Below are 17,676 nucleotides of genomic sequence, written 5' to 3' on the forward strand. Positions count from 1 at the left end.
TGATTTCTGAAAAAGTTTTATTTGGAGCCTCTGTGTTTCTGTGCCCTAACCAGAAGCTGCTACCCAACCGTTCTAACGGATGAGAGGGCTCTTCTATCCTTGGGCTGTCCAACTCTTGTTCTGAATCTTAAGCTTTTCTATCCAAAACACGGGTGCTTTTAGGTATTTTTCTGTTCTTAGGTTTTATTGGCACTAACTTGGTGACTTCCAAAATGTGCTTTTGCACCTGGATAGCTTGAATATGGGTCCCTGTCAATGGTCTAGGGCACAGCATAAATTACACTTTGCTACTTCTATAAGTGGTGTTGCTTATTTTCCAAAACAATGTTTTACCAATTATCTTACTCCCGTCTCCCTTAGAGGTGGGCAGAATAGGCATTTTTTTTTTTTATCTCCTTTGACAGGCGAGGAAAAATGAGATCAGAGGTGCCTTAGCCTAGCACTCGAGTCTCCTCTCCCGTTTTGGGCGCTCCGCCAGCCCGCTGCTCCTCCTCTCTCGTGACCTTTATCACCTCCTCCTCCGACTCTCACCAGCACCACTAAAAATACTTTTAATTCTTCTGGAAAAACCCAGCTGCACAGTGCTGTTCAGTGTACACAAGCTGTACGCTTGACCTTCATGTAGTTGGAAGCTCTGGATGGTTCTCTCAGTAAAGCTAGAAATCTGGAAATGAAAGGAAATGAAAGCAAAGTAGGCATTTGACCAAAGTTTCTTTATCCCTTCTGCATTTTAAAACCTCAAGTATCATTCCGTTGATTTTTTTTGAACGCCCCACAGTGGCATCTCTCTCATACCTGGAAAATCTCTTAACCTATACCCCACATCTCTGCCCAAATTTAAGCAAAGAACCAGGGTGGACTTAGCGGGTCTTGTGTTTAGTTTTTTCTGTCTAGAGCTTATGTTACGGGAGGTGCGATATATGGGAGCAGGGACCAAGCGAAGGAATTGGTGGGTGGGCGGAGAGGGCGTGTCCAGATGAGGACCTGCTGGTGACGGGTGTTGTCCCGGGCATATGTGATGGTAGCAAGAACTCAAGCCCACTGAAGACGTAGAAGGAGGAAGACTCGCGCTCCCTCTGCCCCCGAAGCAGGACAGGGTGGGGTATGTGAATGCCAGGAGTCGCACTAGAGCTGCACACAGTTTAGCCGAGTATCTTCCGGCCTTGGCTTTTCTTGAGGCCTGGGCAATCGGCCCTTAGGGACCAATGGAATAACTCTAAATATACTTATTCACACTGTGGAATGTTCTGAGGAAATAGCTACTTTTTCAAAACACATCTTTTTGTCCTTTTGTTGTTGCCAATCGTGGGTCCAAGTTTGAGTTCGTCTCCTCTCTAAATGGCGCTCGAGTATTTGCTGATTCTTAATTTGCTTGACTGGGACGTATGACTGTGCATTGACAAAGAGCTGTGCTGTCAGTCTTTCATTATCAAAACTCATCTCTTCTTCTTCTTCGACAGATCAGGAAGTATACCTAAGGAAGGCAGAAGGATCATTCATGAAGGTATTGACCGCTCGAAAGAAGAGCGCCAGCACGGAGCTGACTATTGAGCCAGAGAAGGCGTCCTCAGACATAGATCGTGTCAGTTTGTCAGCCTTTATGAATGAGCAGCTAGACTTCAATGACGAAAGTGATGTCATTAGTGCACTGAATTACATATTGCCTTATTTCTCGGAGGGCAATCTAGAAGACGTAGAATCGACGCTGTTACCGTTCATTAAACTTCTGTTTTCAAATGTGCAAGAGGGAGACAAGCCCGTGGGTCACTCGATGAACGACACAGGGGACCCTTCTCTTAAACCTGGATCCAACAATTCAACTTACAAGAATAAACTGAGAAAACTCTACTTTCTGGAAAATTTGTTAGATGCAGAAATTCAGGAAAAAATTGATGACGTGAAAAAGAAAGAAAAAATGGCCATGCTTATACATTCCAGCCTTTTAGGTCCCAAGTTTAAACGTCAAATCTTTCCAAAGAAATTGGAAACTGCCCAACCGCAGGAGAAGAGCCTAGACGAGGTTGAGAGTGTGGGGAAAAAGTTCCTGAGAGTGAAAAAGGTCATCAAGGGCCCAAAGGGCATACGGAAAAGGCACTTAAAAGAACTGAGACGTCAGAACATCCAGAGGAAACAGAGCGCCCAGCCATCTGTGGAGAACATGGCCAAGGAAAGAAGGCTCAGGACACCATCCCCAGGGGAGCTTCACGTGGTGCACAGGCCCAGCAAATCAGTGGGAAGCTCCTTCAATACAGAGCCTTCGTTCATAGATGAGCACAAGGCAGCGGTCTCTTCTCTCATGAAGCAATACTTTTTGGACAGGCCTTCTGCCACCCCCGCTCCCAAGGAAAGAAGGCTCAGGAGACCATCCCCAGGGGAGCTTCCCGTGGCGCACAGGCCCAGCAAATCAGTGGGAAGCTCCTTCAATACAGAGCCTTCGTTCATAGATGAGCACAAGGCAGCGGTCTCTTCTCTCATGAAGCAATACTTTTTGGACAGGCCTTCTGCCACCCCCGCTCCCAAGGAAAGAAGGCTCAGGAGACCATCCCCAGGGGAGCTTCCCGTGGCGCACAGGCCCAGCAAATCAGTGGGAAGCTCCTTCAATACAGAGCCTTCGTTCATAGATGAGCACAAGGCAGCGGTCTCTTCTCTCATGAAGCAATACTCTTTGGACAGGCCTTCTGCCACCCCCGCTCCCAAGGAAAGAAGGCTCAGGAGACCATCCCCAGGGGAGCTTCCCGTGGCGCACAGGCCCAGCAAATCAGTGGGAAGCTCCTTCAATACAGAGCCTTCGTTCATAGATGAGCACAAGGCAGCGGTCTCTTCTCTCATGAAGCAATACTTTTTGGACAGGCCTTCTGCCACCCCCGCTCCCAAGGAAAGAAGGCTCAGGAGACCATCCCCAGGGGAGCTTCCCGTGGCGCACAGGCCCAGCAAATTAGTGGGAAGCTCCTTCAATACAGAGCCTTCGTTCGTAGATGAGCACAAGGCAGCGGTCTCTTCTTTCCTGAAGCAATACTCTTTGGGCAGGCCTTCTGCCACCCCCGCTCCAAAATCCCCACCTGACGTGAAAAAAGAATCAAAAGACTTAACGTACACCATTTTTGTTTTAGAAGATGCAAATGCTAGAGTTAGAAATATGAAGGCTTTCAGACCAGCCTCACTCCCCAGAAAGACACACCGCTTTCATAAAAGTCGCTCCCGTGTGGTCCACAGAACACCCAAGGCCAAACTGAATCGAAAGTCCAGAAAGGAAAGTTCACTCAGTAATAGACAGCTGCTTGCAAAGAGGCCTCCATCCTCTGCAGTCAGGAGCCTCATAAATTCCCCTTCACGAGAGGATTTTTCATCTCCGGGAGAACTGAGTCCTCAGAAAAATCCTTTTCCAGAATTATTTGCTCCTTCAGGAACTTACAGAGAAAACGCTACTGTAGAGAACACTACTGCTCAAAATGTTTCTGAAGAAAATATTTCTACAGGAAACACTACTGTGCCAGAACAAACCCTCCCTGAATTCACAGACCGTAAGAATCTTTCCACTGCTAATTCTACTGTTACTGCAGACAACTCTATGCCGACCGTTAAACAAACCAATGATACACAACGGGAATACCACAATGCGGGCACTGGCTTGCCCCCAAAAGCCACAGGCTTCACTGTGTCAAAGCTCTCGTCCTCAGGTGATCTGTTTGAAATTCAGTTAAACCAGCAGCTACAGTCCCTCATCCCCAGCAATGACGTGAGAAGGCTCATTTCTCATGTTATCCGGACTTTGAAAATGGACTGCTCTGAGACCCAGGTGCAGCTGGCCTGTGCCAAGCTCATCTCCAGAACAGGCCTCCTGATGAAGCTTCTCAGCGAGCAGCAAGAAGTAAAGGTGTCCAAGGCAGAGTGGGATACGGACCAATGGAAAAATGAGAATTATATCAATGAGAGCACAGAAGTCCAGAGTGAACAGAGAGGGCAGGAGTCAAGGGAGGTGAGGATAAATCCCCAAATGTGGGGTCTCGACATTTAGGTGGTTTAGGACATGGACCCAAGCACAAGGACCGGGGGCTCCTAGTCCGGGTCTTGTCTTGGCCACATAATTTTGGCTAAGGCAGTGATCTGCCACTTTGCTCATTTAGGAAACAGTGCCGCTGTTCCCAGAGGAGACAAAAAGAGGACCTAACATACAAGATACATCAAGTCTTGAAGAAAATGCTAATGATTAAGATTACATATCACATTAGATTTGGTATATTCCTTAAGAACCTATAAGCGATTCATCGGAAAGAATGGGGTTTTAGAGTCGTTAAAGAATAGTTAACTTTCATCCTATCTCTGTTTTCTAAAAAAATTGTTCTTTCCCTTTTTTTTAGCTCACAAAAGAAGTTCCAGGCTATGGCTATAACAACAAACTCATCTTGGCAATATCTGTGACTGTAGTAGTGATGATTTTGATCATAGTGTTCTGTCTCATTGAGGTAAGGACAACAATTAATTCAGATTCCCAGACTATATTCCTTCTTTACAGTAGATTCAGAACCCACAAACTGAAAATCAAAGCCACTTTCCCACCTATCACGACGTGATATCCCTCTTCAGTCTGGAGGACTGAGATATGCTTTGTCCTTTTATTGCAAAGTATATTCCAGGGATTTTAAAAGGAACCCCACTGCCGGGAGACATCTGTGGATTGTAACCAAGATAACAAGCCATTAGCTTGTTCTGAGACATTAGGTCTAAGAAGGCCACAGTTGACATGATAGTAAAATTTCTTCAACTCAAAAAAATGATGTCGATTCGATGCACTCACCAGTCATCCTCCTACTACCACTGATTTCTTTCCTCGTTGGCTAAAATGATGAGAGAGAAATAGTCTTCACCCTCATGGAGCTATCAGTCATCTTGGAAGAAAGGGCATGGCTTAGAGATAAAAGTGTCATCTTGTTGATTAATTAGATGTGCCTACAGCTCTCTCCTCCACTTCGCAAGGCATTGTGTAAACAGGTTCAGTTAAAACCCTGCAGCTAAAATCCTGCATCAGGCTACTCAGAGCGTGTCATAATTACAGTTGCCTATTCCTGGAGCTTGCCTGTTTACCTTTTATTCAATTATGTATGAATTGAATATATATTCAATATATTTATTCAAATATACATATGCTTATTATATATCTATATCTATATCTATCTATCTATCTATATCTATATCTATATCTATATTGCCATCTGTCATGGCAACCCTCCATTTCAGCCAAAGCAGCCCCTCACCATCCCCTAGTCAGACCATGCCCATTCCTACTTTTGTTGGTGACTTTGCCCACTTGAAATTCCTTTATTTCACTCTGCTGGTGGAAGTCCCGTGAGCCTTCAAAAGCCAACTCGAGTTCATCTTTCTTCACAAAGCCTTCCCCGAATACTGTAATACTCCTGGACCTAGTCCTTCTGTGAGATTGTCACCATTTCTTAGGGTCTGCAGTGACGCATTCCCCTCCCCTGATAACAAAAATATGCTAAACAGTTTGTTAAAAGGCAGCTCCTCAAGAGAGAAATATCAGGGTCATGGATCAGAGCAGAGATATGTAAGGCTTCCTGGTCTATCAGACTTGAGTAAAACCTGACTGGATGTATTAACTGCTAAGGAGAAACATGTCTGTCTTCTGGAGGGTTGGTCAGTAGTAAAAGCATAGAAATGGTGAGGAAGAGACCAACATGGGCAGTGCCCACCTAGCCTTGCCTAAGAGTAGAGATGGCACCTCAGGCAGCAGATGAGAGTCAGGCCCACCAGCCGGGCTGTGCCCGCGGGGCAGATGGATGGATCTAGCTACCTCCGTCCTTTCCATGAAACACTGGATTCAGCTAATTACTTTTCTTCCACTTCTCTTCTCACCAAATAGCCTTCTGATTATACTTCAGTGTGCCACAGAGGCCTGTCTCCACAGGAGACAGGAGTCCCAATCATGTGGACACAGATGCCCTATCTGTGGAATGGGTGGAATGGATGTTTTCCTTATTGTCAAGTCATGACCTGACATTCTGATTTTGATCAATCCTGTGACAGTGGTAAGGTGATATTGCCTCCATGCAGAAAGAAGTGCGTTCTCTCTTGATGAGATCAGAGTCTGATTTCTCAGCCTAAGAGCCTAGGAACTAGCGTGGGGTCAACTTACCATGACCTCTGGGAAGAGAAATCATTGGCCATTGTCCAGTCAGTACTCTGCATCTTGAGGTGGCCTGCAGCCTTTTGCTTTTGGGAAGTTCTATAAACTCCTATTGCTGTTTTAAATTCCTATGTGGTTTAACCTTGTGTTTATATTTTTTTTATGTGGTTTCATTATTTCCTCTCCCTACTTAGATGATACACTTTTTGAGGTCAGAGACCATGCAGTTTTTTTCCTGTAGTGGACAATAATGATGTTCAAAGGAAGAGATGAGGCATTGTGTCAATTTCACAATGAGGAATAATGCAACGTAATATTTATGTGAAGTAGCCTACAGAGTCCAGCAATAGACAGATCCGTGGGTGACTAGGACTTTTAAAATGTTACCTTTTAGAGGCGCCTGGGTGGCTCAGTTGGTTAAGCGTCCTACTTTGGCTCAGGTCATAATTTCATGGTTCAGGAGTTCGAGCCCTGTGTTGGGCTCTGTGCTGACAGCTCAGAACCTGGAGCCTGCTCTGGATTCTGTGTGTGTGTCTCTCTCTCTTTGCCCCTCTCTCACTCTTACTCTCTCTCTCTGTCGCTCTCAAAAATAAATAAATAAACATTGAAATGTTACCTTTTAGTATTCAAATCAGTGGAAGAAAATAAATAAATGGTAATAGAACAACTGCTTAATTATTTGGGAGGAAAATAACAACAGATCCCTATTTCTCACCTTAAAAAAACATATTTCAGTACATGTAAAAAAAGAGAAACAAGAACCCATCAAAGTGCTAGAAGAAAACAGAATCAATACTTTTATAATCTTGTGGTGAGAAAAAGCTTTGTGACCTGATACCACATGCAGAAACATTTGATAGATTTGATCGTCTTGTCTGATTTCTGCTTGGAATAAACCAGACATCTGATTTAATCGCCACAGTCCTGTGAGGATGATATCACCATCCTTCTTTCCTACATAGAAGGGGATCAGCTTAAGGCCCCTGTGGCAAAACCCAAAGCAGAACCCAGCTGTGCCTGCAGTCAGCCTGTGCTCCTATCCCACTGTTCCGTCTCCTTCACGATAAAAACACTGACAAATATTTGAAACATTGAAATTCAGTGAAAGCCCTTGAAAGGATTAATATATTTCATATGAAGAGAGTTTTATAAATCAACAGGAAGAGGACAAACAATCCAGGGGATCAAGGGGGCAAGGACTACGATGAACAGGGGGTGTGGACAGTCCGTCACCATATCTGCCTCATGGCTTATGGGACATGGGCCTCGTTAACAAGGCCTTTTCGCCTCATGGTATAAAAATAGTCTCTGATATTTTCTTCTGTACTCTTATAATATTTGTTGTGATTTATTTATTTTTAATCTGTATGGAATCTGTCTGGTGTTTTGGTACGGTCGAGGTAGGGGATCTAACTTTTTTCCCTTGCATAAAGATCCAGTTACTTTAAAATCTTTTATTGAATGGTTCATTCTTTCTTCATGGATCCAAAATACTAGTGTTATCTGGACTCTATTCTATCAACCTGGTTTTCTTTTCCTGTATCAGTATCACGCTACATACTTAACTGCAGTTGCTCTGTAAGAACGTATTTTAACGTCTGCTCTGTGATCTTCTTTTTCATCCATTTTGTAGCTATGCTTGCACATTTTCTCTACCAAATGTCAGCTGGCCAGTTTTTGTTTGAAAAACTGTCTTGGGATTTGAATGGGATTGCCCCGAATTTGTAGGTTAATTTGAAGGGAACTGACATCTTTACACTATTCTCGGAAAATAGTGTCTCACATCACGTATTCGTTTCTCCTTAATGTCCTTCAGAAGAGCTTTAGTGTTTTCATCTCATAGGTCTTACCCATTCTTTGCTAAGTTTATTCCTAGGTACTTTATGCCTTTTTATTGATAATTGTAAATGGGATAATTCTTCCGTCTTTTGATTAATTATTTATGGAACATAGGAAAGTCATTGAGGTTTACATGTTGATCTCTTGATTTTATATATATCTAGCCATCTTGCTGAATTCTCATGTTTCTTCCAACAAAATTTTAGTTGATTCTCTTGGGCCTTTTAGTTTGTCTGTAATTTCATATGCAAATACGTCTTAGTTCTTCCTTTCCACGACTCCATTTTTTCCCAGTGCATCAGTTAGGACCTCCTCAACACCAATGAATAGCAGCAGTGATAACAGACATCCTACTCTTGTCCTTGATTTTAAAACAGTGCTGCTGTTTAGGTTTCTGGTAGACACTTTTCTTTTCCTCCTCCCAAGAATTTTTATTAGGAATTACCTGTTGAATGTTATCTGAGGCAGTCAGTAAAATGTATTACCAGCTGCACGCGAGTTAGGTGTTATTGAAGAGTCAAAGGACTATTCAACAAATTCCTGTCCTAGGAAAAGTTATCATCTCACTGGGTAGATAAGACCTAAAATGCAAAGGAATGAATAAAGATGTGGAGGGAGTGGTTATTGTGATGGGTAACTGTGATCATGTTTTCTTCCAAAACAGATTTATTCTCATAGAACAGCAGCCAAGGAAGGTAAAGAAGGAAGCTCAAGGTAAATATTAGTCTGGCAATCGTTAAAGTAGAATTTTAGAACTAGATTTTCAAACTCCTCTATTTCAATCCCCTTGTTTTACAGCCAGGAAATCACCAAAGGCAGAAAGAATACATATTTGGCCTAATGCTTTGCCTGGATCCAGCAAAGTTAGCTGCCCAGCCAAACCCGAGTTAGAATGGGACTGGCACAGAGCACCTGCTCACTAGACCTTTAAAGAAAGATCGTGGGGGGACGGGGGTGGAAATGTTCAGACCCGTTCCCGCTGGCGGTGGGCATCAGGCCTGGCCACAGACCTTCTCAGAGGCTCTGGAGAAGGGATAGGGAGGGCCAAAAGTCGTGGGGTGAAGGGGCTAGTCTTCAAGCATGATGGAAGGTAGAATACATGAGTCCCTCCCGTAAAGTAGGGGGAAAACTTCCTTCTTCCTCCTTCTGGTTTTCGAGGCCCCGCTCTCCATTCCCTTTATCCAGACCCAATAGAATTTGAACTGGGAGAGACCTTAGATAATCATTTATCTCTTCCTTTTATAATAATGAGATGGAGAAGGAGAAAAGGAAGATATCTTGCCGGACGGTTGTATCACTAGTACCACTAGAACCAGAAAGAAGATGGTTCCTTTCCAGTTGGGCACGTCTCTGACTACACTGTTCTTGGGCTGTGAACTGCATTTTATGTCACAACTCAGTGCACACATACCGTATAGACATAAGTACCTTCTAAAACAAACTTACCATACACTCTGATTCTTTCTGTTCTGTTTTTTTTAAGTTTATTATTTATTTGGGGGGGAGGGTGGAGCAGAGAGAGAGAGAGAGAGAGAGAGAGAGAGAGAATCCCAAGCAGGTTCTACACTATCAGCACAGAGCCAGACACAGGGCTCGATGTCACAATCTGTGAGATCATCACTTGAGGCAAAATCGAGACTTGGGCTGCTCACCTGACTGAGCCACCCAGGTACCCCCTATTCCGTTTGTATTCAAAAAGAGTATTTTGTGTTTTAGCGCTAGCCGTGTGTTTTCAGGTGATTTCACGACTCACTCACTCATCTGCCTGCAGTGTGAAAGTCAGTGAGCTAGATAACTGCTGGTTGGACTCAGGCATTCACTCGGTGCGATTCATCTTGTAAGGTAAAGCAGCTAGGAAAATAGAAACACCTCCCCACCCGCCAGCAAATGATGCCTGTGAGGCTAAGCCTGGCGGGGACTGATGTAAAATGCTTCTGGAGAGAGTTAGGTGCTTCTGCCGTGTGGTCACCCAGTTTGTTGACTGCACAAGGGCACTTGGCCAAGGGCCAGAAGGTGAGCAGGGTGAAAATCCTGCCTATACTTCATGTCAAGTTACATACAAAGGTCTCCCAGGGACACTGTGGGGCCATTATGGACAGACACAGGAAAATTCTGAAAGCCCAGCATGTATGGAATTATTTCTGAGATCCCAGGTCTGTGTTGATTTTGCTTGCTAATAAGACTGGAGAAATACATTGTGAGAGGCATGGAAAATGGTACGAATCACTAATTGTCTGTGTGTGTGTGTTTCCTTCAAGGGGCTTCTTTGGATCTCTGCTGCGTAAGAGATGCTCAGAGGAAAGTGACAATCAGGTAAATCTGAGGAGGATAAAGTACCGTGGCTGGAGAAGGCAGGGGAAACAGACCTAACGTTGTCCTTTCTGTTTTCTAGGAGGGCTTTTTCTGGAGAAGGCGGCCACTTTGGCTTAGGGACATGTACAGACCCCTCAATGCCACACGCAAGAAAAACATGGCACAGAAGCTACACGACAAGGATTCTTCTGATGAAGATGAGATTTTCAACATGGAACTAGGGTACGTGATTGGGGAAGATTTTCTCTAAAACGAGGAAATTATGAAGAGTTGAATTGTTCCTTTCGAGAGTCAAAGCCTTGGCATTCTTCTCCTTTTCCCAGGGAGGCTGGCAAAGCCACAGCAGAGAAGACTCGGACCACAGATTCCACTACTGAAGAGCTGGGTGACGAGAGTGAGACAGCATGTGAGATTGTCACAGAGTGAACGCCGTCCTGCCTCAGGCCACCTACAAAGTTTACTTTCCGATACTGGCTTCTCAGCATTGCTTGTAAAATACTTGTTTTTCTCATATTAAAATGTATAAATCCATAACCAATTCTAGCCACGTGGTAAGGAATTAAAACGTAAACGGTTAAATATTTATCTACAGACAACAGGGGCCACAGGCGAGAGAAGCAGGACTGAAGCCAGAGTCCCTCGTGGTAGCCAGTATTTCCACAAGACACAGTATGGGCAAAGTAGGGTGAACGGGGCGTCTTTCCGTCATTTCCCTGATACGGTCAGTCTCTGGAAACTGGAAAACGTATCTTCAAGGGGCTTAGACTATTAAGTTAATTAACAGCCTATTCTGGTGCTCTCTCCCCTGGCTCACCAAATACCAGTTATTCACAACGCGCTTGACCCCCTGCCCATAGAGGATCATCTCTCTCTGGCCCCTCTGTGAGGTCTTTGGGGTTGCCAGAATATTTGGATCGCTGAGCCGACCTCCACTGTAGGGCTGAGGCCTGTCTTTCTTCCCAAGAGCTCAAACTCAGACACAAAATGTGTAGTTGGAAGTAGGGTGTTCCTCAACCTTACAAGCTAGTAGATAATTCCCATTGGGTTTTTTTGTTTGTTTTCTTTCAAAAAAAAAAAAAAAAAGTCCCCACCCTCAGAGAGCTAGCAGGGAGATGCTGGAGGGTTAGAGTAAAGAATGTGTGAGAGCAGTAATTACCCAGGACTGCCCTGCTCAGGCCTTTATTTCAGAAAACTTATTGGTGGGGGCACTTACTGTTCACCTGTACCCCACTAGCCTCTGCTGACCCCACTGAGGGTCGGATGCGTGCGGCTGGGCTCTCTCCAGTTCAGCCCAGCACCACACCTACCACTGCTTTCCTACCCAGCTCAGATCAGGGCTGCACGATTCCAAGAGATAATGCAGCACAACGTGCAGAAGACGCAAACATCCCTCCACTTCTGCAGAGGAGGGCGTTAACCAGTCACATTTAGGATGTTGGGAGGAGTCGGGGTGCCTGGGTGGCTCAGTCCAGTGAGCATCCGACTTTGGCTCAGGTCGTGACCTCATGGTGTGGGAGTTTGAGCCCTGCATTGGGCTCTCTGCTGTCAGCACAGAGCCCACTTCAGATCCTCTGTCTCCCTTTCTCTCTGTCCCTCCCCCCAGCTCACACACTGTCTCTCAAAAATAGATAAACATTAAAAATAATGAAGTCATCTATGCTTTCTGAGTACATGAATGACAGGTTTTAGAAAAAGGACGTCAGAGTCAAAATACAGTAGTGAATAAAAGAAATCCTGAATTAACAAGGTTTGATAATCTCTTTTCTTAATGTCTGTTTATTTTGAAAGAGAGCAAGGGGGGAGGGGCAGAGAGAGAGGGAGAGAAAGAGTCCCAAGCGGGCTGTGTGCTCAGTGTGGAACCCGATGCGAGGGACTCGATCTTACGACCGTGAGATCACAGCCTGAGCTGAAGTCAAGAGTCGGATGCTTAACCGACTGAGCCGCCCAGGCGCCCCTGACAATCTCTTTAAATGCCCCCAAATAAATGCTGGTGGCTTAGCGATAGGTGATGGAATATGGCACCAACCGCTGGCCACCAACAGAGTCCCCCGAGGCGACAGTAGGACTGGGGCACAGCCCAGCAGGTTTGGCAGGGTTGGTAGGAACGGTTCCAAGCGGGGTGATTGGCCCATCAGTGCCTCTTCGGCTTTATTAGTTTGCTGCTGCTGGGCAAGGACACCTGTTCTCCTGGTGCCTGCTCCCGTTCCCCCAGCGTTTTAGTGAGAACGGCCACCAAGTGTCTGTCTCTGTGTGGTGACTTCAGTGAGCCAACAAATAAGTGTGTTGAAAGCACAAGACTAGAGAGTAACAGTAATCAGAAGCGGCAGCAGCACCTAGTTTACTATTTGCTTACTTGGTGTCAAGGCCTGGGTTGGGCGTTTTGCAGTCTTAATTTAGCCCAACAGTCCGTGAAAACATACTTTATTATCCCCATCTGGCAGATAAGGGGACAGGGCTTAAAGGATGTAGGTACCCTGTTCAGGTGCCCAAGGCCGCAAATCCAAAACTGCCAGGTAGGGGTTTAATCCAGGCCTGTTAACTCCAAAGCCTGCTGACGGTTATACTGCCCTGCTGCAGGGTGCAGGGGTACAGAGACGTCTAAGCCATGGTTACCATCAAAGAATCAATAATTATAACGATGAGGATGGTGGCCGCTACTGTTTGTTGAGCACCTGCTTTGAGCCAGGCGCAGTACTAGGCCCTTTAGTCACTCTTAGGTCACAAGGGCAGAAACTCCTCATGCCAGCTCAAACTCCTTCATGAGCTGGGTGGAGCGGGGGCCGGTGGTGACTTTTTGAAGAAGAGAGGTGGACACAGAGACAGAGCTGACGAGAAACCAAGAAGACCCATCTGTGCATAGTTGGGCTTCCCGAAGTGTGGGCCGGGATTCCAGGCAACTCCATTCTCCTATTTTGGAATATTTCCATTAGCTCAAATGTGGTTCATAAAGTGAAGCTTAGAAAATGTTGTTTCTATAACACGACCTCAAATTTGCACAATACTTATCAGTCTCGAATGCTACCTTGCCGTATTTCTTTTAATTTTTTTAATGTTTATTTTTGAGAGAGAGGGAGAGAGAGAGACAGAGCATGCGGGCAGAGAGAGAGGGAGACACAGAATATGAAGCAGGCTCCAGGCTCTGAGCTGTCAGCACAGAGCCCGATGCGGGTCTCGAACCCATGAACCAACCACGAGATTATGACCCTCTCTGCCACCCCTCCACTCGCACTCTATGTCTCTGTCTCTTTCTCTCTCCAAAATAAACATTTAAAAAATTTTTTTAAAAACAACAATAAACATTTATTCCTCAAAAAACATCTTTTTTAATGTTTATTTTGAAGAGAGAACAAGAGAGAGAGGGAGACACAGAATCTGAAGCAGGCTCCAGGCTCTGAGCTGTCAGCACAGAGCCCAATGCGGGGCCCGAAGCCATGAATGGTGAGACCATGACCTGAGCCAAAGTCAGACGCTCAACCAACTGAGCCACCCAGGCGCAATACCCATCCCCCACCCTCCCCTCCCTCCCACCCCCCATCAACCCTCAGTTTTGTGAACATATTTTAAAACTACCATAGCCAGGAAAACAAACCATTCTAGATATTTCAAACACACACACACACACAGGTCATACAAGCAATTGGTGCTCACCACTGGTGGGGCTCGCGGTGGTGAAGGTCAGGGCCAGGGGGGAATCGCACCACTAGCTCTCAGGTTACTTTACCACAGTTGCTCTCCATAGATTCAAAGCTGCTGCTGCCACTCGGTCAGGAAACTTCGGGAAGCCACTGCCGGGGTCACTACAGCCCCATGGCCCCAAGCCTGACTGGTGGGGAGTATGGACTCCAACATTCGGCCCGCATGTCTGCTGCTACAGAGGAGGAAAGCATGGCTTCCACCTCCTTCCACCTCCGCCTTCCAAATTTCACACAGGTACGCTTTATTGGCACAATTCTGCTGTCGAGGGAATCTGTCAACGATGGTTCGTGGGTTTCCAGGACCTGCAAAGAAGGGGCTAGAAATGGGTGTCAAGAGCCAACCAACATCATCCAGCAAACCCCTCCTGATGGGGGGGTGTTCAAAGGCTTTGTGAAAGGGGGGTGGTGTCCACGTGGAGTAACCTGGTGGTCGCGTTCCTAAGTCGGAAACCCTGAAAGGTGTCATTCTAGCTGGGCAGCAGGTGAGGCGCTGGATGCTGACGACATACACTCATCCCCAGAGGTGACTGGAGAAGCGCCTGGAGTTGATTCTTAGTTTCATCTCTGGAACGTTCTCACTGGAATTAAAGCTGGGTGGACTATTGGCAATGCAGTATCTGAGAAAACATAGCCCCCATTCAAAAGGGCTGCCAGAGAAAAGATCTCCACAGGGAAACATGTTTTCTCAAAATACAGCCTTTGGACCTCTATACGCAAACATCCCTGGGATGCTTACTTAAAAAGCTGATCCTGAAAATAATTTAATTTCAAAGGCTGTTGGGGCACCTGGGTGGTTCAGTCAGTTGAGCGACCGACTTCGGCTCAGGTCATGATCTCACGGTTCTTGGGTTTGAGCCCCACGTCGGGCTCTGTGCTGACAGCGCGGAGCCTGGAGCCCGCTTTGGAGTCTGTGTCTTCCTCGCTCTCTGCCCCTCCCCCACCCCCCTGCTTGCACCCTGCCTCTCTCTCAAAAATAAATATTAAAAATAAAAAAATTAAAAGGCTGATCCTGCACACCTCCCCTGATGAAAACAAACAAAAGCAGACACTACTTAAAGTAATCCAGACAGATTTCAGTCAGTAACATAGTATTGCAGTGCCGTAGGGGAAAGGGTTCATCGTGAGCAGGCACCCGACTGGGATTATTACAGAGGTGATGGGGTATTTCACAGGGAGAATGAGGGACTAGGGAAGGGAATGAGTGGGGGGCTCTATAATCAGAAGTGAAAGATGACAAAAAGCAGGAAGGGACGCTGGCCCATATGAGACCCATCTGGCTTTGCTGACACTTCTCAAAGTTAAGCTCCTGCCCTCTCACAGAAGCTGGGAGACAGGGGCCCGATCTTCAGGCGTTGGCTGGACTCAGCAGCCAATCCTTTAGACAGCCGGGAGTTTTGCAGGCAGGCACTTTAAGGGAGGCTAGGGTCCTACTAGGGATGCGGCCACGAGCTGCCAGCAACCACGTCCGTGTTTGTTCAAGTCTTCACAGGCCAAGCAAGGTCGAATCAAGAAGAGGGCTCGGAGGAGCCTGGCGAGCATTTGGAGAAAGAATCTGTCACCCTCCGAACCCACATGCCCACCCCTCCTGAGCCCATCCCCCAAACAGAGGGACCACTTTGACAGGCCTTTTTATGCTCACCAAACGACTGAAGTAGGACAAGGCGGACGGGGAGGTGGGGGAAGCAGAGGTTCTCCGGCTTCTTCAGGGCTGGAGGTCGGCAGGGATTTGGGGGTGGGAGACGAAGGGCAGAGCAGATTGAGGATGACCAGGAGGCTCAACTGGATTCTTAACCTGGGAGTCCCGACTGGTCATGCTGGCCGGCTCCTGCCCCCACGGAGGTCAGGGCCTCTCAGTCCTGAGGACCACCAGGCACGACCAGCTCTGGCTCCTGTGGTCCTGGTGGGGGTATGTTGTTGAGACCTGGGGGATGGCGTGGAGCACCAGCTGGGGGGCGGGAGCACACTCATTCAAGAAGAAGAAAAGTCCCGAGGCCCAGAGCAGAGGCAGGAATGGTGCTTAGGCTGCGTGTGTTTCCAGGGCAGCGGCAGAGAGCGGTCTGGCGCCACACTGTGGAGGAAATGAAGATTTCAACGGTACAAAGGCCTCGTCTGGATGAGGGCTACACCCCAGGGTGGTAGAGCAGGAAAACAGAAGGAGCCTGGCTCCCTGACATAAGAGCCACCGAACCAGCCCCAGATCCAGTACTTAACCGGATTATCATATGAGAGATCAAGAAGCTGCTTCTTAAAAAAATTTCTTTTCAATGTTTGCTTATTTTTGAGAGACAGAGACAGAGCATGAGCAGGGGAGGGGCAGAGAGAGAGGGAGACACAGAATGTGAAGCAGGCTCCAGGCTCTGAGCCGTCCGCACACATCCCGACGTGGGGCTCGAACCCATGAACGGCAAGATCGTGACCTAAGCCAAAGTCAGACACCTGACCGACTGAGCCACCCGGGTGCCCCCAAGAAGCTGTTTTTTAATTTAACCCCCTGTTGGGGCGCCTGGATGGCTCAGTCGGTTAGGTGTCCGACTTCAGCTCAGGTCAGGATCTCACCGTTCGTGGGTTCAAGCCCCACATCGGGCTCTGTGCTGACGGCTCGGAGCCTGGAGCCCGCTTCAGACTTTGTGTCTCCCTCTGCCCTTCCCCCACTCAATCTCTGTCTCTGTCTCAAAAATAAATAAACATTTAAAAACAAAGGAATTAAAGGGCGCCTGGGTGGCTCAGTCGGTTAAGCATCCAACTTCAGCTCAGGTCACGATCTCGGGGTTCGTGAGTTTGAGTCCCACATCGGGTTCTGTGCTGTCAGCCTGTCAGCGCAGAGCCCGCTTTGGATCCTCTGCCCCACTCTCTCTGCCCCTCCCCCGCTTGCACTCTCCCCCCCGCCCCCCGAAAAAAAGGATTAAAAAAAAAGAATTAAAAAAAATCACTTAACCACTGTTGTGTTGGGTCTCTACTGCAGCAGCTGAACCTGTACGTAACCTGATAACGGAGGGAATCCATGTATCTGTTATCTTTTGCCACAACAGTGCTAACTAATAGACCATCCTCAAAACTCAGAGGAGGCTGGGAAACCGATTCTCACAGGTTGGCCGTTACCGCTGTACTTTAATGCCCTGCTGGCTGGATCGGCGCTGCTTCTCACTGCTGGTCTTTTCTCCCTGTGTTGCTGCCGGGACCCAGGCTGAAGAGGCAGCGGCTACCCAAGAGAAGCGTAAGAGAGCAAGCAAAAGAGCCATCGGGCCTCTTCGAGCCTAAGCACGGAACCAGCCCCAAGCCCCAAGCCAGGGGATGGGAAAGTACACTGTGGCCACGAGGAGACACAGCAGGAGCGGGGATGCGGGGAGGGCCCATAATTCTCTCTCCCAGAATGTGACAGAGTCCTGGGTCAGAGGCTACAACACGGTGGCCCTGCTCTTCTAGGCGTCACCTACGAATGGCGCAGAGTGAAAGACAGCGTCCGTCCATGTGAAGACTCAACCGCAGTTCTCTATTAGGTCAGGAGCCCTGACAAGACAAGAATCACATCTCCTTCCTCTTCCCAACGCCTAGGGCCAGGCCCTGCCCTCAGGGCTGACTCAGGGAGATTACTGGGTGAATCTGAGACCATTTCTTCACTCTCTGCGTAGGATTCCTTATGTGATACAGACTGACCTCCTAAAGGTCAGCACACAGTGCTAGGGGTTT

General features: G+C 47.1%; 1 protein-coding gene and 1 long non-coding RNA gene across 9 annotated transcripts in view; one reads left to right on the forward strand and one right to left on the reverse strand.

Annotated features, from left to right (window-relative positions):
- The window catches only part of LOC122236274 (leucine-rich repeat-containing protein 37A3-like), a 50,698-nt gene extending 39,866 nt beyond the window's left edge, over window positions 1-10,832 (forward strand). Inside the window, exons 12-19 of the mRNA XM_042977147.1 lie at window positions 1,461-1,738; window positions 2,006-2,206; window positions 2,909-3,976; window positions 4,359-4,463; window positions 8,646-8,695; window positions 10,240-10,294; window positions 10,374-10,516; window positions 10,618-10,832. Of these exons, the coding sequence (XP_042833081.1) occupies window positions 1,461-1,738; window positions 2,006-2,206; window positions 2,909-3,976; window positions 4,359-4,463; window positions 8,646-8,695; window positions 10,240-10,294; window positions 10,374-10,516; window positions 10,618-10,720 (2,003 nt within the window). The 3' untranslated portion in view covers window positions 10,721-10,832. The remainder of the gene's footprint in view (window positions 1-1,460; window positions 1,739-2,005; window positions 2,207-2,908; window positions 3,977-4,358; window positions 4,464-8,645; window positions 8,696-10,239; window positions 10,295-10,373; window positions 10,517-10,617) is intronic.
- LOC122236275 overlaps window positions 1-17,676 on the reverse strand; it is a 26,843-nt gene continuing 9,167 nt past the window's right edge. For 2 of the 8 annotated variants that reach the window (XR_006214346.1, XR_006214345.1), the window contains exons 3-5: window positions 15,629-16,057; window positions 14,413-14,606; window positions 14,201-14,292 (exon numbers count right to left, since the gene is read on the reverse strand). This is a non-coding gene — a long non-coding RNA (uncharacterized LOC122236275). Of the gene's footprint in view, window positions 665-11,874; window positions 13,202-13,942; window positions 14,307-14,412; window positions 14,607-14,964; window positions 15,518-15,628; window positions 16,058-17,676 lie in introns of those variants that run through there. The other 6 variants (XR_006214342.1, XR_006214343.1, XR_006214341.1 and 3 more) reach the window with 6 other exon arrangements.

This window comes from Panthera tigris, assembly GCF_018350195.1.
Source record: "Panthera tigris isolate Pti1 chromosome E1 unlocalized genomic scaffold, P.tigris_Pti1_mat1.1 chrE1_random_Un_scaffold_62, whole genome shotgun sequence".
NCBI lineage: Eukaryota > Metazoa > Chordata > Mammalia > Carnivora > Felidae > Panthera > Panthera tigris.